Source organism: Myotis nattereri, assembly GCF_964212035.1.
Source record: "Myotis nattereri genome assembly, chromosome: 2".
Classification (NCBI taxonomy): domain Eukaryota; kingdom Metazoa; phylum Chordata; class Mammalia; order Chiroptera; family Vespertilionidae; genus Myotis; species Myotis nattereri.
This window is the reverse complement of record NC_138076.1, coordinates 113,362,685-113,390,197: the sequence shown is the minus strand read 5'-3', so window position 1 is coordinate 113,390,197 and position 27,513 is coordinate 113,362,685. Positions and strand designations below refer to the sequence as shown.

Here is a 27,513-nt window from a genome sequence, read left to right as displayed (position 1 = left end):
AAAAAAAATCTTTATAAGCTTCCCAACTCTATACAGAAACCTATCTTCACCTCTCAACAGTATACAATGTACACCTACTGAGTATATATTAGTGTGCATTAGGGAGCATTAGAAAAACTATGAGACAGATTACAAAATTCAAGGCTTCTAAATGATAAAACAGCTAAAAGAAATTACAAAGTGGGGAAGAATGTTTGAATAGTGACAAGCGGTTAAGAATCTTAACATGTTATATAAAATCAACATTCCACATTTACAAATGAGAATGCATAGAATATTCAGTTCTTGAAATACAGAGGCAAACGAATTTAAAATGATGAAGTCCACACTAGACACACAAGTGAAGTGTGCGCTTGGAGTGTGGGCTTAGTTAACATTTAAGTGTCCAAGTTCGTTCCCAACTCTGATACTTCCCCTGTGATCATGGGTTAAGTATTAAACTTTGGTTGTTATCACCCCTGCTCCTCACTTCAGTCCCAAGACTACTTCAATCACCTTCTTAGACAATAAAAACCAGGTAAGGTTTACTGCAGCATTATTTAGAATAGCAAAAACTTGGGAAACATTTAAGTCCACCAATTGGTAAAAATACTTTATGTCTTTAATACTTTACATCAGTAAAGTTTTAACAAATTACATGGAGTGTGCAAAAATAGGTACACAAGTGTCAATGAAGCTATTGTAATAATCATAACCTCCACGTTTTTTTCCTGAGGAACTGTAAACCTACGTTGCCCACCCCTGTATTCACTTATTTGCCTGGGATAGTTTTAAGACAGCGGACTATACAACACTATAACATAATACCCACAATGACACAGACCCCTGTCATTAGAAGACTTTGAAGATAGGCAACAAGAGTTAATGCTTTTTTCTGGGTGGTGGATTCTAAATTATGTTCAACTTAATAGTTTTAAATTTTTAAATGTGATTAAACATACGTTACTTTTCTATCAGTAGAAAGTCATTTTCGGTTAGCAAAGAGGTAGCATATATAAACAGCAAAAAAGAAAGTGATTTTCACAGTGACTTCATTTCTCCTATAATAGTTTATACCACTCTCCCCAACCCCATTTTTAAGTCAGTGACACAACCGTTTAGAAATGACACCATAGATGAACTTTATTTTAAAGCTCATAAAAGGCTTTACAATACCAGTAACACACAGATCCTACATTTCCTCCATTTGACACCTCCATTTGACAGTGCACTGTGTAACAAGTGATACATTTGAAAGATATGTTCTGCATGCTGCTAACACATTTCACTAGCGCTTACATTACTCAATGCATTTTAATAATATCAAAGCAAAAAGTCATCTTCTATTGGACAGAATTTTAGAAAGCCCTTGTGAAATCAGATTGTATTGTTTATAAACATCCACACACATGCTGAAGTGGAGAGCAAGATGCAAGAAAACTACCTTGGCAAGAACAAATGCTTAATGATTTTACCCACAGCCCTCTTGAACAAGCAGTACAGTTTGTTTTAGCTTTCCCAAAAGACAAGTCAATTTCATCTTCAGTGATACAAATGGTAATATAGCACAGGAGCTTAGTATGAATTCACAATTCCACAGGAATCTGAAAGTTACCAAGGCAATTTTCCCTTTTAGGATCATAAAGACTATAGACGTAAGCTTTTCCTTTTTCCATATAGTACACAAAAGTTCTAAACATTCTTTAAAAAGAAAATATAAATAGTCTCAGTATGTCCTGTAGAGTCACATACTATGGCAAAAATATTTTATTAAAGGATGAAGCCAATTTAATGTTATCTAGTCCAAGTCCATATTAATGGAACTCTTCTCATTAGGGTAACATTCACCATTCTGATGTGGAGGTTCAGCACCAAAATTATTTTTGCCTTGATCTAAATCGTCTTCCTTCTTATCAGTGTTTGGGCCATTTGGAGTTCTTTCCAGTTTGGGTGATTCGATTTTTGGTTTGGGTTGTGTTACAACAGGTTCACAGGTATTATTCAACTCCTAAAAAAGGAAAACAAAGCTAGTAATCAGACTGACTCAGATCAATCTAGTTCATTTTCAATTACTTTCCTACATGCTTGAACCAATACTTTTCTACCAACTCCAATTACACTTACCTCAAAGAATCCCATTTACTTATTACACTTGCTCAAAACTATAGCTTGAAGCCTGATCAAAGAGAAGTGAATACTACCCTATGATGTCTCATGGACTTGCTAAGTATTCATACTTTATAATCTTTGCAATAGTATTAAAAGGTAGGAATTATTATACCCACTGATGGAAAAGGGAAATGGTTCATTAAGGTAAAGTAACTTTGTCTCAAAAAAAAACCCCCAAAAAACAAAAAAAACCAAAGAGCTGAAATTTATTGTAGCCCACTGACTTTGAAGGCTTACGTTTCCGTAATCTTTACTGTGTCTGAAAATCCTTCCAGACAGAAGGCAGTTCCCGTTTTCTTTTTCCCCTCAACTTCCTTCAAACCTCAGGCACTTGGCAAGGCCTTCCCTGTAAAACCCTTACTTGGGTCCCCTCCACTGTCCAGAATTTCCTAACCCTTTCTAACTCTTATTTGTATCATTGGCACTTTATAAACCATCTCATATACTGCCATACGTGTTTACTGTCAAGTCTTCTTCACACTAGCAGGGCAGGTACTTCCTTTGTACACTGGAAGTTCAGCACCTGGTACAATGACTGACACGTGGCTGAACAAATACATTTGTTAAGCTAAATGAATACAATGAAAATTTAACAGAAACTTATAAAGTCTTCTAAATTTTGTGATATCAACTATAAACCAAGAAATCTGGTTTTGGGCAGGAGGAGGGGAAAGTCTTACGGAAAAAATGGCCATGTTCAGGGTTCAAGTGATTGTAACTTGAGCCTCTAAGAAAACACAGCAATGAATAGACAATAACACTCACCTTTATTTTTGCTTTAATTTCCTGAGCACATATAACTGGATCCTGATCGAGACTCTTTCTAGCCTGTTCATTCATGACGTTATTCATCCACTCCATCACTTCATTCACGGATTTCTCGACCTTTTTCATTTCCGACTCATCAATATGGTTATATTTTTCATCCTGAATGGAGAAAGCATGGTCATTCAGCAGAGTTAAGTATTTAACATTGATAACAAACTTGACAAAATTTTCTATGAAGTTCAAATACCAAGAACAAATTTCTCATTTAAGAACATCATCTGTTCACCCTACATGTTCCTCAACTTCACTATTAGCTGATTAAAACCTGCAGTCCCTTCTTTCTGGTGATAAAGACTTACGCTCTTTCTGAAGTCGGCTGCTATCTTGGCGTAGTGCTGCAGCCTCTGACCTAGTTCTTCAAATGCTTTTGGCCGTTCCTCAGCTTCTTGAAATCGAACTTTAATTGGCGTGCCAATTTTCTAAAACAAATGTAACAAATTAGTACTTCTCATCATATTTTAAAAGTCTATAGTCTAAACCACAGGCACCGCTTTCATAGGGGAAAGAAAGGCCTACCATTAATTCTTCTAATTTGTCCACATAGGCTTGTTTTGCTTGGTCTTCTCCTTCCTCATAGAGCCAGTCCTCAGTCTTGGTGAGCAGTTGCAAAAATTTTTGATGGTCCTGTATGTGAAACATGAGAACCAACATGATGAAGAGTCACAGTCAGAAATGTTAAACATGAAGTATCTGTTCTCATTTCAAGAAAGGCACATGGGTCAATGGATTCTACTCATTAAAAAGTATGAAGGAGCAACATACTCTACCATCAGCCCCTCCTACCCAACTCATATAAACTATGTGCGGCTATTCTAGCCTTAGGTTTGGGTTATCTCTATCTCAGAATCACCACCATAACCACATAACCAATTTAGGAAATGTTAGGGCAGAGATGAGAACTGAACCATCACAAAAATCTTAGGACTAAAATAGATTCCTAAGATTAAATTCTTTTAACTTTAGAATTAATCTTTCAACCATCCTAGATATCTAGCCATTTTTTTCCCCCCAAGTCCCATCTTTCACAATTGTGCTTCTGGGATTTACTCAGAAGCCTACTGACTTTGAGAGCTTAGACAAGGGCTAAGGAGAATGGGGGCTGATAAACTTTGGAATGAATGGATAAACAAGATTTTTGGGATAAACAATAAGAGCAAGCTAGTCATAAAAAATTTTTTTTTGAGGTCTCTGAAAGCAAGGGCTTTCAATTTATCTTTTAAGCCTCCGTAACTGTGAATGGTAAAAACTAAAGAATCATCGGTATTAGCTAGATAGAAAAATTGTATACCACTAGTGGGCCTCTCTCTGGGGTTTTGTTTATACAATTTCTACTTTAAGTTGTTTTGTTTATCTAGTAGAGGTTCAAAGCTAAGTTTGATAATAAATACTTTATAGCTGAATAAAAACCAGACTCTAAACATACCTGCTCACAGATGAATTTTTCATATGGTCCGCAGAGCTTATCCCGGAACTCATACACATATTCCTCCACTGCGTTTTTAGCATCGTTTCTTTCCTTCTCCAATTTATCCTGCATTATCATCTTACCCTGTCAGGGAACAGAAAAGGTTAATTCCAGCTTTCTGTTATCAGTAACAAATTGTACCAAAAAAATTAGTATTAACAGTTCTAAATTATATCTCATAAAACTCTTATAACAAACCCTACAAAGTTCTTCATTTTCTAACATTATATAAAAAAATTACATAACTTTCTCATTTGAGATTTAATACTAAGGGGACAAAAACAATTCATGGCTCTTATATTATTTTGTTTTCTTTTATGAAGTTACATGGTTATCTCATCTTGGGATTAATATTGACCAATAGATAATGATCAGACCACTCTGCCATATTTGAAAATCAAGGATAAATTACTTATATTTACTGTTAAATTTCTAAACACAGTGTTCCTATCTGAATACAGGAAAAATGAATCTTAATTATCTCACACACTCTATGGAAAAGCACATGTTTTAACAGAAATATTCAATGTGGCCTAAAATACGAATTGTACTGTGCCCAGTGCTAGAAAATACTGGCATCCAATTTCTTTATAAGGACTTGGGATCAGTTTTATACCAAGCAGAATGGTATAGATCGCTTTTGTTATAAAGATGAAAAAACATAAAATTTGTTTAAAAATTTTAATTAAGCCCTCACCAGACAGCTCAGTTAGTTGGAGAATCATCCTAACAGGCGGAGGTTGTGGGTTCGATCCCCAGGCCAGGGCACATACAAGAATCAACCAATTAGTGCATAAATAAGTGGAACAACAAATCAATCAATAAGAAAATAAGCTGAAAAGCCATTGATTTTGGTTTCATCCTATCTCTAAAACTGTATAAAACTTGGGATACTGAAAAGGATTACAGCCATTTATTAGAAATATGGACAATAGGGCCAAACAACTAAATACATTCTAAAATAAAAGTATTTATTGGAAGTACCTACCTCTGTTTCAATGTACATATTAAGCAGGTCTCTCCCCAGCTGATAGACCAAGTTGGCCTCAACAGGTAGCTCCACATTCACTACCTTGATTTTGGGTTTTTTAGCTTCTGGAGGCTGGTCAACTTTCTTTTCATTTGCCTTGGGAAGGGGGGTAAAAAAAAAAGAAAAAGAAATTCTTAAAGAATCCTTGAAAAACAAAACAAATAAAACGCCTTATCATACGTGATGACATAGGCAAAAATAAAATCCCCACAACTACGAAGTTAGAAGTAGGCATAAGCTTAGCTGATTTCCACCCACCTATTTTTAATGAGGGCTGCAATGACGCATAAGCATGCCACACTCTCATTTGAGAATTCACCCATACATTTCTCTTTTCATATTAAACTTAATCTCCCCTGCTAAAGCTTTTCTCCATTGGTCTTTACCTTGTCATCCCTTTAAGCAATGTTTGTGACTCTGAAGAGTCAAAAATATTATTAAATTGCTGCATCTTTATATTACAGTCTAGAATCTGACAATAACTGCAGACTGACCAATGCTAGCAATGTTAGGGTCAACACTATCTCTGTAATATATACATACTTAGTACCTAAGTCCTTACGTCCCAGTATTATACCTGCCTTGATTACAATTAGCACCATACTGATGAGTACCTTTCAAAATGTCCTACTGAATTTGGAGATTACACACATGTATCTGTCTGTATATATACATATATCCCCATCCCTACTACGTGTCTCTGAGTCATATTACTTCTCATAAGCAAGTCTCATGGTCAAGAAATAAGAGTCTTAAAATTGCAAACAGAACGATGCAGCTACTGCTAATTATTTATTGTAGATTTTTCAAAATATTTAAATACAGGGCTAAAGAAGTAAGCATCTCCTATGGCCTTTAATTTTCCAATTCCAAGTCTTTTCTGTGTATTTCCAATTCTGCAGGTTCCCACTTGCACAAGTAGAAAACAGACTGGAAGATAACCAGGAGATATATCACATGTATTCTGGTTGGCTAGTTTGGTCAAGTAGGAAGAGAACCAGCCCACGGGTCACAGAAAGCTCTGCCAATGGATAACGTTGGGGAGCTATTAGGATATTAAAATTCTAGGCAGTTTATAGAAAAAACTGGAATTTGAAAAAGGTTCAATGGTTTGCCTAAAATTACAAAGACAGAGATGGGATGAGAACTTTTGTTTCCCAGACTTCTATTTCAGTGATCCTTAGAAATCCCACACCTGTTAACTGCTGTAAGCTGTCAGTAGCAATGAGCCAGTCTGCCTATATACTCTCTCTGTCTTCCTCCCTCTAGTGCACAAGAGAGCTCTCCAATATTTTGTGCAGCCTCTGGGGGCATGACCACAAGAAAGACAAATGGATCAGTTGATATCTACACTTAGCAAAACACGAGAACAACAGATGTTTGGGAAACGATTGGATGATAGTCTATGTCTGGCAGTTAAGAGTATCTGGCAATACAACATTAAGCCAACTACTGACAAGACCAATTATTATCACAACGTGGCATTTGACGTGGCATGAACAAGGAACCCTCCGAGGAGGTGTGTGAGAATGTTCCAAAGGGCCTGATGCTAGTGCTTCCTCCTATAGGTAAGAGCATGAGGCGCTACCAATGGCATGTTTCAGACAGGTATCAACATTATCAGCACCATCAGTTAATGTCAAAGTGAGTGAGGGGAGTGATGCTAAAGTCAAGGAGCTGTTACTACAAACAAAGCAGTGCTGCTCCACTGGCATCATTAATTCTAGCAGGAGAAAACAAGGAAGGCTTTCAGAAACCAGAACCAGGGCCAATTTCACATTGGGATCCCCACAGGAGCAATCAGGACACAAGGACATTCATAACTGGAAACTTCCACCAAGTGTAAAATGTATTTTGACACCAATGAACAATCCTGTAATTCATCAAGGGTAAAGAATTCAACACTCACAATGAGAAAACCAAACCACTAATGGAAGGTTAATAATTTGCATACAACTTGCTTGCTTTCTGAAAAGCACAGAGTGATATGGAGACAAAGGAAACTTTCTAATATTCATCTGACCATGAAATTTATTTATTTTTTTTTAATATATTTTTATTGATTTTTTACAGAGAGGAAGGGAGAGGGATAGAGAGTTAGAAACATCGATGAGAGAGAAACATCGATCAGCTGCCTCCCGCACATCTCCCACTGGGAATGTGCCCGCAACCCAGGCACATGCCCCTGACCGGAATCGAACCTGGGACCCCTGAGTCTGCAGGCCGACGCTCTATCCACTGAGCCAAACCGGCTTTGGCTGACCATGAAATTTAAAGGTTTGATTAGAAAACGACATTTTTAAAGGGACACAATACAACTATTTAATTTAGCTTCCAACACATGCTGTGGAAACAGGGTAAAAGAACACTTACTTTGAAAGCAATCTGGTTATTTCCAGATCATCCTAATTAATTTATTAAAATTTGACAGGTGATTTGAAAGGAGGAGAAAGTTTACTAGACTCTTGTAGCCCATGTATTTATTATAAGACTAATTCAAGTGGAAACGAATCACACAGCCCTGCTCTTCACAGGTCCTTTTGGCACTAGAGAAGACAACCGATGCTACGTGTTCGTCTCTTGTTGCTTGGTGCGGCAATAAACCAAGAGAAGCCTTCAGGTCTAAAGCAAGATATTCAATTCCCTTAGTTGAGCGTAAGTACCTTCAGCTAGTTTTAGTTGAAAAATACATGGAAAATCAACAGGAGAAAAAAAATCCTACTTAGACTAAGTAAGACAATTTGGTGCTTGCTCTTGAAACTGCAGATTTAATATTATTAATGATCACATGTTGCAACATTGTCCAATGGAATGAACTAGAAGTATCACTCACTTTGTCAGCATCTGGGGTTTTGTTCTCTTCTGAGGTAAGTTCAGGTGAAGGGGGAGACTGTGAGGTCTGTTGACCATCAGTTTGTACCTGGGGCTGTGTTCCAGCTTCACTGCTGTCTTGCTGGACATTTTTCTGAAATGAAAGCCCAGGCACAAAGGATGTAGAAAGCAGGTGTACTTGGAAAATGTAAAGGTTACAGGGTACCCGAAACAGTATGTTCAATTTCTGAAATCTTAACAGGTGGGGAAAGACACTGGATAAAAGCAAAATGAACACAAATATCTGAAAACGTCTTTGAAATTTTAAATCCATAAAAATTATTCGAATGACAGCACTTCATATAGTTAAATAACACAAATAGTAGGCACTCTGATTGATGTGATGACATAACTCTCTTTTAAGAAACTTCCACCTAGCCTTGTACAGATATTGACTCTTGAAAGCAAAGGAAATAGGTTTACCCCAGGCCTGTCCCAGAGAAAAGCTTCCAAAACCTAATTTCACCAGAAGCCATCATGCATGTGGACATATCTCCTTTTCAGTGAACTGAACAGTTACATGAAAGAGCCAACCATCAGTTATTCAGGGGCTCATCATGACAGCTCAGACACGCAGTCCCTCTGTCCCCACGCTTGTCATCTGACCAGTTACAACCAAATGATCTCAGATGAAAGATCACCGTATATGCCACATGGCAGTGACTGCAATCCTTCCTGCCCCACCCTCAAGACTCTTTTCTGTCAGAGCTTTGAGATTCTAGGGCTTAATCACCAGCCAACATTTGACTTCACAATATGTGGTCTATGTTTTTTTGAAAAAGTGTTCAGAAGCCAGGCACTCCTGATATGTCCAGAAGGTCCTAAGACTGACACAACAGGCATTAGAACAATGGTGTTTGTAACCAAATGAGAAAGTACTCGGCCCTGGTCATTTTACTCATTGTACTGAAGATTTTCTACATGAGAACAACACTAAGGCTCAGGTACTAAGGTTCCTACGTGTTCCAGAGGTCTCTGACCACTACTGTCACATCTTAACTAAAACACACGATACTGCCTGCCCCCTCATTTAAGCGATTTTTTATTATTACCCAGGAGTAAACTTAATAGTTGATCTATTTTAAAGTTTCTGAAAGGTCCTCTGTTAGCACTCATGCTAAAGGAAGGCTAAATTAAGAACATGAGCAGTAACAACTTTCTGTGCTGTAGAAAGACACTTCCCTTCCTTCCTCCCACAATACAGCAAACCATGAAAAAAAAAAAGCAAGTAAGTTCTAAATTGCCAAAACCAATTGTGACATTAAAAAAAAAAAAATCAACTTTAATATTTGGTATATATTTCACCAAATAGTTTTTGTAGTAGTTTTTTTTTTTCTCCTTAATCACCAGCCAACATTTGACTTCACAATATGTGGTCTGTTTTTTAAAAAAATAATATAAAGAAATTACTCCATTGTCATATGCCAGTTCAAATTAATCATAATTCACCACACTCCAAGCTATATATGAACATCATATAGCAACTGCTAATTATCATGATTATCCAAAAAGCTAACCAAAATTAAGAAAAGCTATTTTAACCCTTCTCTTATAGATTAGGATTAACTTAACTATGTATTCAAACTCAAAGGTTCATCCACACTTACCTCAGCCTCTGGGTTTTCTGGAGGTCTCTGGTTCTGACACTCTACATCTGCTTCCACAGAAGGCAGCTCACTGTTCTCAGCAGGGACTTTCTCCACCATAGACGCTGTAGAGATGGTGAAAATGCCATGGGTGTTGACTCGCACTTTCACTTTCACTCTTGATTTTTCTCCATCTTTCTGTGCAGAAACATTCTGAACTATGAAGCGACCTAAATAAAAATAAATTGACAATTTAAAAACTAAATCTACATCTCTGTAAAGAAGATAAAGGCTTCTTCACCCTGGCTGGTATGGCTCAGCTGGTTGGGCGACATCCTTTGCACCAAAAAGCTGCCAGTTCAATTCCCGGTCAGGGCACATGCCTGGGTTACAGGCTAGATCCCTGGTAGGGGATCAGCAGGAGGCAGCCAACTGATGTTTCACTCTCACATCGATGTTTCTCCTTCTCCCTTCTTCTCTAAAAACCAAAAAAAAGTCTTAAAAAAAAAAAAAGACATAGGCTTCTAAGAACTTAAAGCTTCAAAGTACTGCTATTCCGGAACTGTATTAGATTTAACCTCCCACTTTACCAACTGTATTAGATTTAAGCCTTTTCATGTATACTATAAGCATAACCTCTTAAAATAGACAAGTCTCCAGTATAATTATAATATTTGGGCTTAATCTTAATATGCTGTGAAATGTCCAAAGGCCAAGGACACACTTGTGATTGTTTTTATTTAACATTTATGACCCAGCCACTATGTGTAAAACACTAATAATGACCAGTAGTCACTGCCTCCTCTTATCCTACTTCTCCAGGCAGGTGAGCACAAACTACAGGTGAAAATCCATTAGCAAGTGAAAGGCTGAATGTTATCAGGCCATGCTGCATTTTCATCCTATAGGGCAGTGGTTCTCAACCTTGGCTGCACATTAGAATCACCTGGAAATCTTTTTAAAATCCTGACTTCTGGGCCTCATCCTCCGGAAATTGTTTATTAATGTGGCCCCACCCCATAACAAAGAAACAGAATTTCCAGAGGACCCAGGTGATTCGAATGTGCAGCCAAGGTTGAGAACCACTGCTCTAGGGCTTTCAGGGAATACATTCTTTCTGATTGAATAATCAAAACAGTTTTCTAGGTTTTTAAAAAGGTAAGGTGACCTAAAACCTTTATCAAAGCTTGAAATTATTATGCACAACAGAGTAGTTCCAGAGCACTACTGAGGAGTTGAATGCTGACTCTGACCTAGATAATCTGGGCTCCAATCCTGGCTGTGTGACCAGCTGCAAGTTACTTGACCTTTTCATGCTTGTAGTGTGAACATACTATGTGCAAAGCACTATATGGGCCCTGATCGGTTTGTCTCAGTGGATAGAGCGTTGGCCTGGGGACTGAAGGGTCCCGGGTTCGATTCCGGTCAAGGGCATGTACTTTGGTTGCGGGCACATCCCCTTGTGCGGGAGGCAGCTAATTAATGTTTCTCTCTCATCAATGTTTCTAACTCTCTGTCCCTCTCTCCCTTCCTCTCTGTAAAAAATCAATAAAATATATTTAAAAAAAAAAAAAAAAGCACTATATGGTATTGAACAGCCATGTATTTAAGGTGCTATCTACACAAACACAAGAAAGTTACAGTGTGAGATGTTGGAATAGACCTTCGTTAATGATTAATTCATTAGTTCAGGAAATGGTTGCCATTAAGACCCATTTAAAGAACAGCATTTATGCCTGGGGGCTGTGGGTGTGGCTCAGTGGTTGAGTGTCAACCTATAAAACCAGGAGGTTAACGGTTCAATTCCCAATCAGGGCACATGCCTGGGTTGTGGGCTTAAGAAGATGTCTGAGGCTATCCCACAGATTTCTAGAGTTACTGTGGGTCAAAACAGATGTACAGTGTCAAGCCTCTCAAAGAAAAATGTACCAAAAAAGACGTACTTTTTAAAATATGTAGGTACATTTGAGAAGTAGCTCAATGGTTGGTAAGCCAGGTTTTATATTGGAATTACGTGGTAATTCCTTAAATATTAATGATATCAGAAGAGGAACAATGCCTAAGTGTTCTTAAATAAAGATCCTTAGAAGTAACAGCAGCACTAACTAGCAAGTCATTTTACCTCTGTAGGCTAGTTTATTCATCAATAAACAAAGATTTCTCCATCCTAAATTGAAAATGGCCTTCACTTGGAATTATGTTCCACTCAACACTGTTAAGAATATGAAAAAATTTCAAGTTTGTGCATGTAAATACAGTTAATTGCTTTACCTATTTTTGCTTCTGGATATGGAACTCCTTGAGGATCCGAATAGAAAGCTTCCAGTTCAAAAGGTCCGCTTCTCAAAAAGGTGAGAACTTTGGAGAAGGGAGCAGCATGGTTTCTACCGAACACTTCGTGAACACTAGAAGAAGGAAAGGCAGTCATTATGTCAAGTACTTAAGCTTATTGTGCTACATAAACAGAACAGGAACATTCCAAAGTCTGTATCAAGTCTATCTCACCATTTATAACACCAAAATGACAGAAATACTTTGATAGGTTTGGCTGTTGAAAAATCCCAGTTAGATTAATTAGACACATTAGCATAAAAGTCATTCTTTTCTATTAAATCACATTACCTAAAAGTTATTTTCTCATACATACCCTTCAGTGACTTCTGAATCGTGGCTCCAGACCAGAGATATGGGAAAAGGAACTGCATCTATGATGGAAAACTCTCTAACTTTAAATGCTGGAGACAGGATTGCACACTTCAAAAAAGAAAGAAAGGAAGAATTATCACGAGTACACGATTAATTCCACTCACCTTTTAACAAAACTCAATTCAAACTGGATGAATAGGTTTAAATTCAAATTCAAACTTGCTGACAGTATATGTCAACTATAAAAACTTCCCAGGTTTCTGGGAATTAGTTGGCTAAGGAGGCATACCCCATTCTCAAGGAAAAAAACTAAAACAAAAACCCCACGATGGTTCCTGATGATACAATAGATAACCAGAAATAAGTAGCTACAAATTCTTTCCTTCTTTTAAGTTTTAAAGGGTAGTCCATCTAAATACCTTTCTCCATAGAATCTCTTGCTTTATACAAAACAAAAAACTATGCTGCCCTAGCTGGTTTGGCTCAGTGGATAGAGCGTCGGCCTGTGGACTGAAGGGTCCTGGGTTCGATTCCAGTCAAGGGCTCAATCCCCACTGTGGGGCTGGCAAGAGGCAGCCAATCAATGATTCTGTCATCACTGATGTTTCTATCTCTCGCTCCCTCTCCCTTCCTCTCGGAAATCAATAAAAATATATTACGTAAATAAAAAAACCTATGCTAACCAGATCAAAACTTAAGCATATTAACTTGACACTTTAGTTAAAACTATTTGACTATAATGTCCTAAATATAAACTAGTATTAATTTTTTAAAATCACTGACTTCTAGATTTGGTGTTTTTGCTTTGTCAAACATCAGGCCTCTGAGCTGTCTTCTTACCTGATAAGCAGGCTAAAAGCAATTTGGAGGGGCAGCAGCTGTTTCCTAAAAACAGTTAACGAATACCCTTATCCTGCAAACTTCGCCCCACATCAATTCTACATTACACCACACTGCCATTCAAATTCCCTTCTATGTGCTTTGTAACAACTGTGACCCCCAACACCCTGCAGCTAATTTCTGCATAACAGCCATTTTCTGTGACACCCCAGAATCATGCCAGTAGTTTCTCATCCCGTTTGAGAAACACTGGTTCTGTAGTCCTTTAAATTTCCTGATCTTCTACATTTGAAGATCCTCTTCTCCCTGTAGCCTTATGGACTTATTTAAAAATAACTCCCCTGTGATATCTAATTAGGCACACCATGATACAATGAGGTGGAAGAGGTTCTGGCATGTGAGCAAGAGAAGGGCTTAGGAAACATACCTGCAGTGCACAGCCTCTGGCAACTGCTTCATCTGCATTGAGTGTTGTGCTAACATCTTTTCCAAAGAATTTGGCAATTTTTTCTTTCACAGCTGGAATTCGTGTAGTGCCTCCAGTGATCTCAACAGCACTCACATCTTCTACTTTGAGCCGAATCTGTTCCATCAGTGAATAAAGGGGAACGTCTATCTTTTGCAGGAGTTCAGCACAGAGTTCTTCAAATTGTGCCCTTAGTGAGTAAGAGGAACACTTTTTAAGTCTTAGAAAAATTACATAAAGGCCAATATCTTGTTTTAAAATAATAAATGTTATCAACCCGGTGAATTTCATTTTTTTTTAATCACAAAAGTTTAACTCTTGTAATTTGCAACTTTTAAAAAATATAAACATATGAAACAGGTGCAGAAAGGGGGTAGAGGAGAAAAATCAGTTCTACAGGGTATCACTGGAAAAATCACTTTTACATAAAAGATTGACATTTTACTCCTAAATTATTTCCGTGATCCAATTCTCATTACTCTATTTATTTCCACTGATTTAAAAATATTTCTGTAAAATATTTGGTGAAACCACAATTCAATTACTGGCCCAGAAGTACTAAAAAGTGGAAAATACCGAAAAGACTTTCATCAGATCTTTGCAGAAGTGCCCCTCGCTGTAAGGGGGTTCACAGTCTGTCCAGCAGGCAGTGCACAACTGTGGGCCAAGACACACAGCACTCCAGTCAGAACCAAGCCCTGGCTCTAAGCCAGTCAGAGCTCTTCCCATTCATTCTAGCAGATTTCAGAACGCACCTGTTCATCTTTCCCATCACGTCCTGGTCATTCATGAAACACTCAATGCTCAGTGGCAGGTCCATACTGTTGGAGCTCATTAGCTTTTTCAATTTCTCACACTCTTGATACAGACGAAGAAGGGCTCGAATTTTGGATTTTGCATCCAACTTGTACTTAGTTTTAAATTCTGCACAAAAATGTTCTACTAACTTTTCATCAAAGTTTTTTCCTCCCAAGAAAGGATCAAAAGCTGTTCCCAGTACCTAATTTAGTTAAAACAACAACCTGGTTATTTTAAATCATTTTTTTTTTACTACATCGTTAAACATTCCTACTCAAACAACTGAAGATTAATAGGCTCAATATTCTATCTAAAAGACAACATGAAATCCAAGTCAGTTAGGAGAAATATAACTAAAATTCAAATGAAATACTGAATCTCTAAGATAGCTTTGATCTTTAATGATTATACAGATGACCTGAAAAAGCTTTTCTTCCCTAAACAAGAACATTAGAGCAGTGGTCTCCAACCTTTCGGACCTCGCAGACGTCCGCAGACCACCGGTTAGCGACCACTGCATTAGAGTATGCTGAGCCATCATCTTTGGGAACAATTCCTTATTCATACCATTACCCAACACTCTTCATTTCCAAGAAGACCATAGTCAAGAAGCTCAGTAGCTTAAGGTAATGACAAATATAACATTTAATAGGTTTTGGTCAGTTAATTCCCATTTTTTACTTTACCTTCAATTTCCCCTTGTTAAAGGCACAGGCAGAGACCTGAAGAGCTGAGTGTCCCATGTCAACAAAAACCACTATCCGAGGTTTCTCATCCAGGCCTGGGAGATCGGGCTTATAAATTCCATAGTTCAAAGCAACTACAAAAAAATTAACTCAGTTTCAATTCTTTCATTCAAGTTTTCTTAGGAATGTCACTGTTATAACTAGTGTCCCGGTGCACAAAGTCGTGCACATTGAAAGGAAATTAATTAGGAGAAATATTTTAATATCGCTATTCACCCTTTCTCTGTAATAAAAGTGTCAACCAAATTCACGATCGACAATGACAGATCGAAACACACGCATCTGATTGGCGACAGTGAAAGCTTTATATGTATCGCACATGCGCGAGAGTCAACTTAGCCTTTTATAGATATAGAATAAACTTGCTTAATTAGACCTGCTTTCTGATTTAGCTAAACTTTTTCCAGCCCAGTGAAGCACCCCAACTTCTCTTTCTGGTAATTGTCAGCAACACAGCAGTAAATATCAACACAAAGCAGATTATTATTGTAGATCATGCAGGGAGAACAAAGGGTAAAATATTTAACTGAAGCAGTGTTTGACTATATTCTTCGCAGTGAAAAAACCTGAAGGTCCACCATTTCTTACTTTCAGTCAGGTCAAGTTTCAAAGCTTTCTAAATCTCCATTTTCCAGCTAAGGAAAAGAAAATAGGATTCCACCGAGTCTCCTATCTACTCCAGGGCTTCTGTGAGGATCAAATGAGATGAGGCACATGAAAACGCTTCACAAACATTTGGTTAAACTGTGAAATGTTTGCACCTGGCTATAAAGCAAGTCGTGTTCCTGGGATGAAGAAACTCCAAGGAGGCTAGTCGCTAGGGAGAGGAAGCTGGGCTATACAATATGACGTCATTACCCAGTGCCCACAGCGACAGTGTCCAGGCTGGGCTGGGCTGGGGGCCACATTTTGCGCCATGTGGTCTTAGCAGCATTGGCTGCAATTTGGTGGGGTGTCGCTTCGGGGTGGTGGCAGGGCCTGTGTCCCACTTGGGGGAAGCCGAGTATTGGTTTGTCAGCGTCCGGTCCATGGTGCTGTTTATTTTAAAATGGCCAGTGTGCGTCATGGAAGCTCCTGCATTGATCATTTGCCCCCTGGTGGTCAGTGCATGTCATAGCTACCGGTCAGATGGATGGACACTTAGCCTTTTATATAATAGATTACATATGTAGAAAACTTGACTATACTTCAAACATTTAAAGATGAACACACCACTTTTATACCTGACTTCATACTAGTTTTCTTGGCATTGATTACCCTTTTCTGATTTTAGAATAATGCTCTATAATTTTTCAATATATGGAGAGAAGACATACAATGACATGCAACCACAACCAGTTATCAGACACATTATACCAATACTCACATTTTAACCATGACCTGCTAGGACACTGCTCATTCAGAAAAATTAAGGATATACAACTACAGTAACTCCATTTCCTACCAATTATATTTATATACAAGGCAAATAAATAACTGATCTTCCTTAAAGAGTCTGTTAGCTTTTTCTGAACTTTGAAGCTATTGCTTTTCTAAACATTTATACCTAAGAAAACGTCTTTATTGAAACTTTAATTAAAACTACTGGAAATGTGTTGAAAAAAGTCTTATTTGTTTTGCCCAAAACTAAAATGTAACTACTTTTTGTTCATCTGAAATTGTAATAAACTGATAAAAGCTCTAGGATGTAACAGTGACCACTTTGCTCAACATTATATCCACACTTAAACCCGATGCCTAGCAAACGGCACAGCTTAGCATTTCAGAGAGATGATCAATGCCTAACCATATATATTTGGGAAATATAGGAGGGAAACTATTTTACTACACCAGTAATTGCAGTCAAGGTAGTTGTGAAACCCAGAATCATAAGATTTGGAGAAAATTTGTTTCTTAACTATGAAAACAATGTAAGAAAATTTAAAAACTAAATCCAACACACCTAATTCGAAAAACAAATATATACAGGGTAGAGCAAAAGTAGGTTACAGTTGTTTATATGGAAAATAACACAATAAATAATAATACAAGAACAACTCTGTGTTTTGTGTACTCACAACTGTAAACATACTTTGCCCCATCCTGTGTGTGTGTGTGTGTGTGTGTATAATATTTAAAGGAATTTATAAATATTTAAAGGAATTTAAAGGAATTTTCTAATGAAAACAGATTAATAAATCTGACAAAGTGCCAATTTCTCATTAAACGTAAGCATCTGAAAAGCTGGAAGTTGTGCTTTCAAATCTAATACATGTTTTTTAATAAACTGTATTTCTACATCAATGTGAAAAAATGTTTAGTAATTGTTTCTGATATGTCTTAATTGTAGTTATGATAGTATAGTTACTCCACACAAAAAGATTTTGCTTACCAGCTGTCATATCATTCATGAGTCTTAAGCAGTTCAGACCAACAATTTGTGCAGCATCTAATACAGATCGCCTCTCAGCATCTGTGAAGAAAGAGGGGACCTAAGGACAAGAAAAGAATTTTAACATACCTAGAACACAAAAAATATATACAAATTCCTTATAACAACTTGTACTAAATTCATAGGTGCCTTAGCTAGGTCATAAAACAGAAATAGACCTTTAGGCTTAGTTACTTTAGCATTCAGAATAGTAACTTACTTTTGAAAAGACTGTCCTAAACTTAAAATATCAAGGGATGGTTTTTTATGCTGTTGAGTGAGGCACTTCTAACTGGATTATTTTTACCACTTTTCTAGGACAGCATTTTAACTAGGATACTCTTCAAGAACATATAACATTACATTCATAGAAGCACTTAACTATAAAGTACATAAGGAAGACTTGGTGGCTTTCACATTTCCCCCCCTAAGTATTTGTAGATGCTTCAGAAAAAGACAAGAGCCAATGTGGGTCTCTGCTCACTTTTCAAATCAGAACACTGCTTTCATCAGTTTTTTTCATCAAGTTAAAGAAAAATAAAACAGGAAGGACCACTGATTTATAATTTAACTAGAGGCCAGGTGCATGAAATTCATGCATGGGTAGGGTCCCTAGGCCTGGCCAGGGATCAAGGCCTTCCAGCTGTCGCTGGGGCCTCCCTTCATTCCGCACTGCCCCCTTGTCAGCACACATCATAGTGAACAACAGAACTCCCAATGGAACTCCCGCAGGGACACTTTGCATATTAGCCTTTTATATATAGACTAGAGGCCCGGTGCACGAAATTCGTGCACTGGGGGGTGGGGGTGGGGTGGGGTCCCTCAGCCCAGCCTGCCCCTCTCACAGTCTGGGAGCCCTCAGTGGATGTCCTACTGACGGCCACAGTCTGGCAGTAGAGGCTCAGAGCAGTTGCCGTGTGTGTCCTCGCTGGGGGCCTGCCCCCAGCTGCGTAGGAGGCTCGGAACAGGCGCCCCTCTGTGTTGATCTCTCAGGCTCCTGGCCTCGCCTGCGTGTTGTTCTCTCCCTTGAGCTGTGGCCAGGGTGAGGCGCTGCCTGCAGGCTGCGCTCTCCTGCTCGGGGATCACCATGGCGACCGGGAGCAGGCCCTGCTGGGTGCGGCCTGCGAGCTGTGCTTGCCTGATCGTGGATTGCCGCGGCAACCCGCAAGCAAGCCCTGCTGGCGGCTGCCTGTGCACAATGCTTTCCAGCTCCCAGATCCCTGTGGCGACCCGAGAACAGGCCCTGCTGGGGGCTGCCTGCGGCCGTGCTTGCCTGCTCCAGGGCTGCGCCGCCAAGGCAATGCCTGCTGGGCCGACGATGCCAGGGTGACGCCGCCAGCGTCCTGCCCTGCCACTATGGGCGCCACCATCTTTGTCGTGGAGTTACTGTTAATTTGCATATTACTCTTTTATTAGATAGGAGTCTTTAATTTTACCAGAGATTAATGTAATTTCTCCAAGCAACAGGCAGGCAACCCTCTAGTACAGCGGTTCTCAACCTGTGGGTCGCAAACCCTTTGGCAGTCAAACAACCCTTTCACAGGGGTCGCCTAAGACATCCTGCATATCAGATATTTACATTACGATTCATAACAGTAGCAACATTACAGTTATGAAGTAGCAACGAAAATAATTTTATGGTTGGGTCACAACATGAGGAACTGTATTTAAAGGGCCAGAAGGTTGAGAACCACTGCACTAGATCACGTTCTGTCTTACAAGGGCTAGAGGAGAAATTTTAGCTGTCTCTCTCTATTCTTTCATATCCTAGAATAAACTGCCATAAAGGCTCTAACTAGTCTGGGCAAGCCACCCAAACCATGCTATCACACAAAGACCATAGTGTAGGTCAGTCCTGGGGAAGAGTTCATAAAGTTACCCTAGACATTTGGGAGAACAGAATTTAAAACTACCTTTTTGGTGTCCAAATAAAAGGTGGCCTTTGTCCATTTCAAATATTCCTTGATAATTTATCAATTGTCCATTGAAGGTAGTATGCTGGCTAGTGCTGAAATTCTAGGTTTTGCCACTACTGGTAGGTTACATTTTAGAACTTCTAATGCACTGGTTCTCAATTTGAGGGTGGAATTTAGAAAAGCTCTCATGTATGTATACAAGTTGTCTAACAGTGAAGTACCTATTAGAATATCCCCATTCTACTAATCAGTCTGTATTTTCAAATAGCCTCATAGGAGATTTTGATTTGTATCTCTGGTCAAGAACCTTTGCAACTTCTGGCTAAAAATACAACTCAAACCTCCTCTGAAATAATCCTGACTATGCTAACAAGGCCCATAGAATTTTGATCCCTAGTAACAGAACTGCTTTCACAAATTGTATACTTGAGAGTAACATAAAGCAGGTTAAAATAAGACACATTGCCTTGAGGAATTCTACTTACTGAAATAACACAATCTGTTACTGGTTTCTTGAGGTTGTTTTCAGCAGTTTCCTTTAACTTAGTCAACAGCATGGCTGTTATTTGTTCCACACTAAACAGATGTTCTTCATCCATGTACATTACCTATGTTGAAGAAAGAAAATGTTTTAACCAGTGGTAAAGTTACCTACTAATATTAACTTCCAAATATTATCACATGTTCTTTCCCAGAAAATCTCTATTTTTACAGATGTTTAGGGAAGAAGGAGAAAAGGAAAGGGGGAAAGGAAAGGGAAGCAAAGAAAAAAAGGAAAAAAGAACTTTTCCCTAGAGATGAAGAGGAAAATAAAAACTAGAGCAGATTTTTCCCCACCCAAAGTACTAGTCAAAACATTATAGAAAGTAGCAAATTTCTACTCTAACTAAAGAGCTGAACCACTGGGTTAAATATTATTCTGTGTAGATCATAAGATGGGAATGCTTCTGCAAGTTTAAAAAAAGATTTCTGGTGGGGTTACAAGGCTGCACTCCAAACAATGCAACTGAGCTGCACTGGACAGACTTTTAGTATGACATGACAACACAACTTAGGATTTTTAAACACCACTAAATTTTACAATTGTCAGGAAGTTACAAGAAATACAAATTAAATTATAGCAGTATATACTGTTTGAGTAATTTTCAAAGACAATTTAAAGATATACCTAAAGTTTAAAAAAAGCTACGTGGGAAACAAAGGAATAAAAAAACCATATTGTCCAATTAAGAAATGAGAGTTAAATTTTCATTAAGAATTAAGTACCTTTCTCTACAGATGAGTTAGTTTCCTATTAAGATAATAAGTTAGTTGCTCAATTACCTTTATTCCAACTCCACCATTTTTCATCTGAACCAAATCATAACTTAAGTTTTCCTTCTCTTTTTGAATAAAGGGGTCATTAAATGCTCGGCCGTGAAACCTCTTGAAGTGAGACACTGTATTGTTTGCATGAGTGATTTGCTGCACAAGAAATTAGAGATTTTAAATTATTTTCTAATTTCAACACCTTTTAGTACTTACAACAATTTTACAAACAGTTTCTTGTAGAACTGAAACCATGTGGTTATAAGTAACTTTCCCAGAGCCCTGAATTTCCCCATCATTTATTCTTTCTCCTTTTCCTATAGGTAGGCAGTGTGGAGGAACAAGAGGCAGTATTGTCACCAAAGACTAAAACAGATTTCAAAATCTGCAAGATAAACTGGGACTTTATTTCATTCTTGTTCTTCTCTAAACTCGTTTTCTACCCATTGAATGAATAAATAAGGAGATCTAGATGCACTACAGTCAAATTACATTTTTTTAATAAAGCGTTCATTGTTATAGTTTAATAAATTGCTAAGTGGGAAGGACATATGTACATTTTCTGCTCACATTAAGTAGTAACAGGTGAAATTAATTTCAATAGCTATTTAGCCTAATACATCTAAAATACTATCATTTCAACATGTAATGTAAATATTGGTGAGATACTTTATAAAATGTAAAAATATCAATGAGATACTTTAGTTTAAGTGTTCAAAATCTCATGTGTGTTTCACTTCCGACTAGGCACATTTCAAATGCTCAGCAGCTATCTATAGCTAACAGCTACAATATTAAGAGCACAGGTCTAGACAAAAAGTCCTCCCAGTCATACCTAATTATTAAGTAACCTGAAAACACTTTTAAACACAGAACTTCTAGAAGGAATTTTTAATTCTTAAATGAGTGTTATGTGAAACTTCACATAAATTAGATAAGTTAGAAAGTAGTGAAGTTACTAAAAATTAAGGTTGGCAGATTAGACAATAAAAGTAGATCTTATTCTCTTATTCAATAAAACAAGAAGGGAACAGAAGGAAAAAAATAACCATTCTAAGTAAGGGCTGATAAAGATACTCACATTACATTTTGGAAACTCAACAACAGACAGGCTTAGGTATTTCAAATTCCTGCATGTCCTTGAGATTTCACCTTTAAAACCTCCCCCTTAAAAAGTGACCAGAATTCTCTTAAAGAACATACCTGATTTTTGGCTGCAACTCCAATTGTTCTGTTTTTTGACCCAAATGATATGACTGACCTATAAGAAATAAAAAACATTTTTAAAAAGTTTTTTAAAAAATGTGGACATTTTTAGCTGACAAGAGAGAAAATCTAATATAAAGTTCCTACCCATGGTTTGGGGCAGGGAGGGGAACAAGTGTAGCACAACTTTGGAGTCTAAATTTGGTCAAATACTCAGAGGGGGTATGGGTCTGTCCATTTGACTGCTACTGAGAATCCAACCTACGTGGCAGTCCTACTCCCCAAAATACGTCTGCCCAGAGCTCAGTTTCCATGTGTATTTTTACATCACATTTCAATTCTCCAAGCCCCATTATTAGAAGGTTCTGAAAATGCTTTGAATAAAGAGTGTTACTAACTTGGCCTATAAGCTTAACAAATAGTATGGTGTAACTCAGGGGTCCTCAAACTACGGCCCGCGGGCCACATGCAAATACAAATATTGTATTTGTTCCCGTTTTTTTACTTCAAAATAAGATATGTGCAGTGTGCATAGGAATTTGTTCATAGTTTTTTTTTAAACTATAGTCCGGCCCTCCAACGGTCTGAGGGACAGTGAACTGGCCCCCTGTTTATAAAGTTTGAGGACCCCTGTTGTAACTCTACTTTCTCAGTCACCACGCCTGTACAAATCTAAATATCATTGTTACTTCTGCTGTCCTGATAATACCATCTGCCTCTTTAGAATCACAAGTTTTTCTATAAACCTATACAAGTAGGCCTAAGTTATGCTTCTGGGGTGTAAAAGCACAAAAGAGGGTCATTCATGAAAGACTCTACTTCAGAAAGCCAAGTAAAAATGATGCAGAGAAGTACCACAGCAAAGCTGAGCATAAATGTGAAGAGCCAGTTACATTAAGTCAGCTTCGGAGAGATGTAAAGTGCTGTAACTGTGAGAGCACCATCCCGCAAGGGAAACAGAGTGAGGCACAGAGCGGAGACACACACAGGAGTCACAGGAGGTGCTGTAGGTGAATTAGGTTTTAGATTCCACAGCAGGGTAGTTGTAATGGTAAAGAAGATGAACAAAATGGGAGCATACTGAGGGTATTAAGTACCAGGCCAAATCAAGTTTAAATTTGCTCTAACAGAGACATCCTAGACCTAGATTTTCTGAGCAGGTGTCACGTAACATTCCAAAAGCTAGGGCAGTGTTCAAGCAAAGACTAGAGCTTTTAAGGTAACTTCCAAAACATTATGAGTTCAAAGTAACTACACACTTGCAGAATGAATTTACTCATTTTCTAAGGAAAATCAAATTAATTATATTAAAAAGAAAATTACCAGTAGCCAATGCAGTTGAATCAAATATCTATCTTATCTATCTTATCAAAAACATTAAAGGGAATGCCAATACTGCCCTCAGTTTACATTTTTGAGAGCTGTACCTGCTGTTTTAGTTTCGAAGTGGTCACTAACGCCACAGAAACCACTTTTTCCCTGCCTTCAGTTTTCTTTTTCATAGGGATCAGAGAACAAAGATGTCCACTGCACCTAAGCATGGAAGCTGCCTTCTTCCTCACTGTTCTCCAGTCACAGAACCCTTTGCCTGGCTAAAAGCAGGTAGGCTCAGAGTGTGCGAAGGGAGTAAGTCCTCCCGGTACTGCTAGGATTGTCAAGTGTTTGCTTATTTTGATTTTCCATTAACTTTCATGAATGTTCATCTCCACTGATACAAGCCCAGTCATTTTACCTTTCCGTTCAATGTTTCATTCCACGACTTTTATCTTGGGTTTAAGGCATGTGAAAATAAATTAAGGCATTAAAAACAACCTACGTAAATTTCCCTGAAATGTAATCAGTTGTTATCATTAACACATGTAAGCACGTTGGCATGTTGGCTTCAGAAAATAAGCCCGGGGAAAAGGTTGCTTTTTAAAATGCCACCCCCTGCCCACTCCAGGCAGCTGGTGAACAGAACATTCAATTCAGTAACGACCTCCATCCTATTAAGTTCTAGCACTCTAGCACAAAAGTAGGCTACTTTTACTTTCTCTTCTTTAAACTGTGAAAATTTAATAAATGTTAGAATAAGATGTAGGATTCCTTTTTCGTAAAATGAGCAAAAGGACGTTTCCATCTTCCACGGCGATGCCGGCAGGACAGCGGCCTCGGGAACCAGGCGCGCGCTGGGACAGGGAAGGCTCATCTGCGGGAGGAGTGACTGCGGGCGCTAACAGGCAGGGCGCACGGGCTCTGGAAGCTTCCAGCTCCTTTGGAGATTCATCAGGCGGAAGAAACCGCTCCGCGGCGGGGCCCTCCGAGCAGCCAGGTGCGGCGGGGGCGGCGCGGGGGCGCAGCTGCAGCTCCGCTGGGAGAGTCCAGGCGCGGGCTCGGCCGCTGCCCGGCGCCCAGCGGCGGCCCAGGGCGATTCAAATCGCGGCCCCGCGTGGCCCCCGGAGTCGCCTTCACCGGTTCCGATACCATAACCAGGCCGTGGGCAGGCGTCCATTCGGCCGCGCCCTGGGGCCCCCCACGCCGCGCTCCCTCCGCCCGCTCTCCTGGCCAGCACGCCCCCAGGAGCCTCTCGCGCCGCAGCCCGCTCCGGGCTCCTTCCCTCGCCCGTGCCCTCGCCCAGCACCCCGCAGGTTCCACTTACGGGGTGCACCGGTCGCTGAATTCGTTGGCGATGGTCTCGATGCCCCCGGCCCGGGCCACCGCGATGTAGCAGCTCTGGGAGCCCACGTCCAGCCCCACCACCGACATGACTGGCTGGCGGTGCGCCTCCGCCCCGGGTCTGGGTGCGCGTCCTCCGGCCGCTGCGCGCGGCTCCCGCGGGGTCCGACTGCTCCTCGGTCACTGCGCGCCCCGGCTTCCCGGGGACAGCGGCGGCTCGCAGAGGCTCACCCGGAGGCAGGCGGCGCCGATTCTCCGCGGGCCGCTCCTGCGCCGGCCTTGATCCGCAACCGCTGGCTCCCCGCTGCGCGCCCCAGTACCGACCCAAAAGGGGAGGTCTCAGCTCCTCAGCTTTATGTATCTCACTGATCAGAAGTTTCCAGAATCTGCGGCATTTACTCACCGGCGCCTCCACCGGCCCCTCCACGTGCCACTTCCGCTTCCTTCTTCTCGAGCCTTCTCGAAAGATTCCACCCAATGGGGCCCTGGTCCCTGCAGGGATGACTGCCGTTGCCATGGCGCAGGAGAGCCGCTCCGGAGCTATTGGCTCAGCCGGCAGGGCCACCCGCCCGCACCTCCCCCCTCCCTCCCGGCTCCAGGCTCTTGGCTGTTAATCCAGGGATAATGAACAAGGACTCGAAAAATCGTCCTCTTCGTAGTTTACTCGTGGGTAACGCTGTCCGACCCCTGGACTCTAACGAGAGACTGAGTGGAGTGAGAGGACGGTGAAAACCCCCAAGCTGAGGGGGCGACCCGTTGTCAGGAGAGCATATAGGGAAATGTAGTCTGGCTGGCTGTCCGTGTGCGCCTTGCATACTGGGACCTGTAGTCTCGGCCGCGGTGCGTGCTGGGACCTGTCTTTGTTTTGTAGAACTCTCGCGAGAGCCGGCTTTTCAGCAACGCGTTTGCGCACGTTCTGAAGCCTTGGTAGTGCTGTGTTGTGTGCTGGTTTGTTTTGTATTCATGTCTGATATTGTCTAGGTTACCCCACAATTGGGGATTATGGACAAGGAATTTCCGTTTAAACCGAGAATAATAAGCACAGGGTCTCTGTTAAATGTTCTTGTATTCATCAGCCGGCAAGTTATTCTTTTGTGGAATATCTGGGTGTTTCTTTTTGTTTCGTAACGAAAGCATTTTTGGATATAACATGATTTACAGTTATGGGGTATCACTTGCTACTTACATTTGACTTGCGCAGACTTTGTTCTGTCCTGCCACTCCTAGCCATAGTTCATTACATAACGTTTTATTTGTTTGATCTGAAACACTTTTTTTTGTCTCACCCTGAAAAAGAATGTTCCTGTTAACTTTTCAGTAAAGACTCAAGAATGAAAAGAAAAGAAAAAAAAATGTTGGAGCTCTGCTACCATTTCAAGTCTTTTATACCCTTCCACGTCTAAGTTTGCCTGATAACTTCTTTCCCTCAGGCTCATAGAAGTACAAGCACAGTTCAAACGCACTTAACTAGGTAAGTTAGGAGCTGTTACCTAAAGTCACAAAAATCTAACTCCTGCTGAGGATGGCAATCCTTAGGTTAAATCAGAGACAAGACTAGAAACCCGGGTTTATGTTACATATAAAGTAAATTAGAAGTGTTTTTTGTTTGCTTGTTTTTTATGGATGACCTGGCACATAAGACACCTTGCTTAACCAGGTACTGCATTTAACTCACCTCTAAAATAGGAGCAATAATAGTAGCTATCAAAGGTGATGGTATCCTTTGCTAAAAATTTATTTTTATTATTGATAGTATTACAGGTGTCCACAATTCCTCCTCTCCCATGGTCCCCCTCCACCTGGCCCTTGTCCCACCCCAGGCCTTCACCATCATATTGTCCATGTCCATGGGCTATGCATATATGCATATTCGTTCTTTGGTTAATCTTGTCACACCCCCCCACACACACCCCCACCCTCTGAGATCTGTCAGTCTGTTCATGCACCCATGTCTCTGTCCTAATTGGTTCATCCGTTTATTTTGTTCATTAGATTCCACATGTAAGTGAGGTCATGTGATATTTGTCTTTCTCTGACTAGCTTATTTCCCTTACCATAATAATTTCTAGGTTCATCCATGCTGTCGCAAAGGGTAAAAAATCCTTTATTGTTGCATAATATTCAATTGTGTAAATGTACCACAACTTTTTTATCCACTAATCTACTGATGGTCACTTGACTGTTTCCAGATCTTAGCTACTGTAAATAACACTGCTATGAACATAGGGCTGTATATATTCTTTCTGATTGGTGTTCCAGGATTCTTAGAATATATTCCCAGTGGGATTGCTGTGTCAAATGGCAATTCCATATTTAATTTTTTGAGGAAACTCTACACTGTTTTCCATAGTGGCTGCATTTCCCCCACCAGTGTACTAGGGTTCTCTTTTCTCCACATCCTCTCCAGCACTTGTGGTTTGTTAATTTATTCATAGTAGCCATTCTGGCAGGTGTGAGTTGATACCTCTTTGTAGTTGTTTTTTTTTTTATTCTTTTTTTAAAAATATGTTTTATTGATTTTTCACAAGAGGAAGGGAGAGAGAGAGAGTTAGAAACATCGATGAGAGAGAAACATTGATCAGCTGCCTCTTGCA

General features: G+C 39.6%; 1 protein-coding gene across 1 annotated transcript; it reads right to left on the bottom strand.

The window, feature by feature from the left end:
- On the bottom strand, positions 1 to 25,608 carry HSPH1 (heat shock protein family H (Hsp110) member 1). Its single transcript, XM_081082967.1, has 18 exons — positions 24,903 to 25,608; positions 22,262 to 22,319; positions 21,074 to 21,214; positions 20,236 to 20,358; positions 17,796 to 17,895; positions 15,365 to 15,498; positions 14,636 to 14,880; positions 13,842 to 14,070; positions 12,576 to 12,682; positions 12,200 to 12,333; positions 9,950 to 10,158; positions 8,305 to 8,436; positions 5,430 to 5,567; positions 4,400 to 4,525; positions 3,493 to 3,600; positions 3,276 to 3,395; positions 2,914 to 3,075; positions 1 to 1,987 (listed from the first exon to the last, which is right to left on the bottom strand). The coding sequence occupies exons 1-18, from the start codon at positions 25,007 to 25,009 to the stop codon at positions 1,778 to 1,780; spliced, it is 2,583 nt and encodes an 860-aa protein (XP_080939093.1). The 5' UTR covers positions 25,010 to 25,608; the 3' UTR covers positions 1 to 1,777.
- Positions 25,609 to 27,513: the final 1,905 nt, after the last annotated feature.

Excerpts from the sequence above, each read along its gene's own strand:
- HSPH1 (XM_081082967.1), bottom strand. The coding sequence starts at position 25,009 with ATGTCGGTGGTGGGGCTGGACGTGGGCTCCCAGAGCTGCTACATCGCG. Across the intron at positions 15,499-17,795 it reads CATGAATGATATGACAGCTG|TTGCTTTGAACTATGGAATT; the intron begins GTAAGCAAAATC and ends ATTTTTTTGTAG. Across the intron at positions 3,076-3,275 it reads CAGCCGACTTCAGAAAGAGC|GATGAAAAATATAACCATAT; the intron begins GTAAGTCTTTAT and ends TTCTCCATTCAG.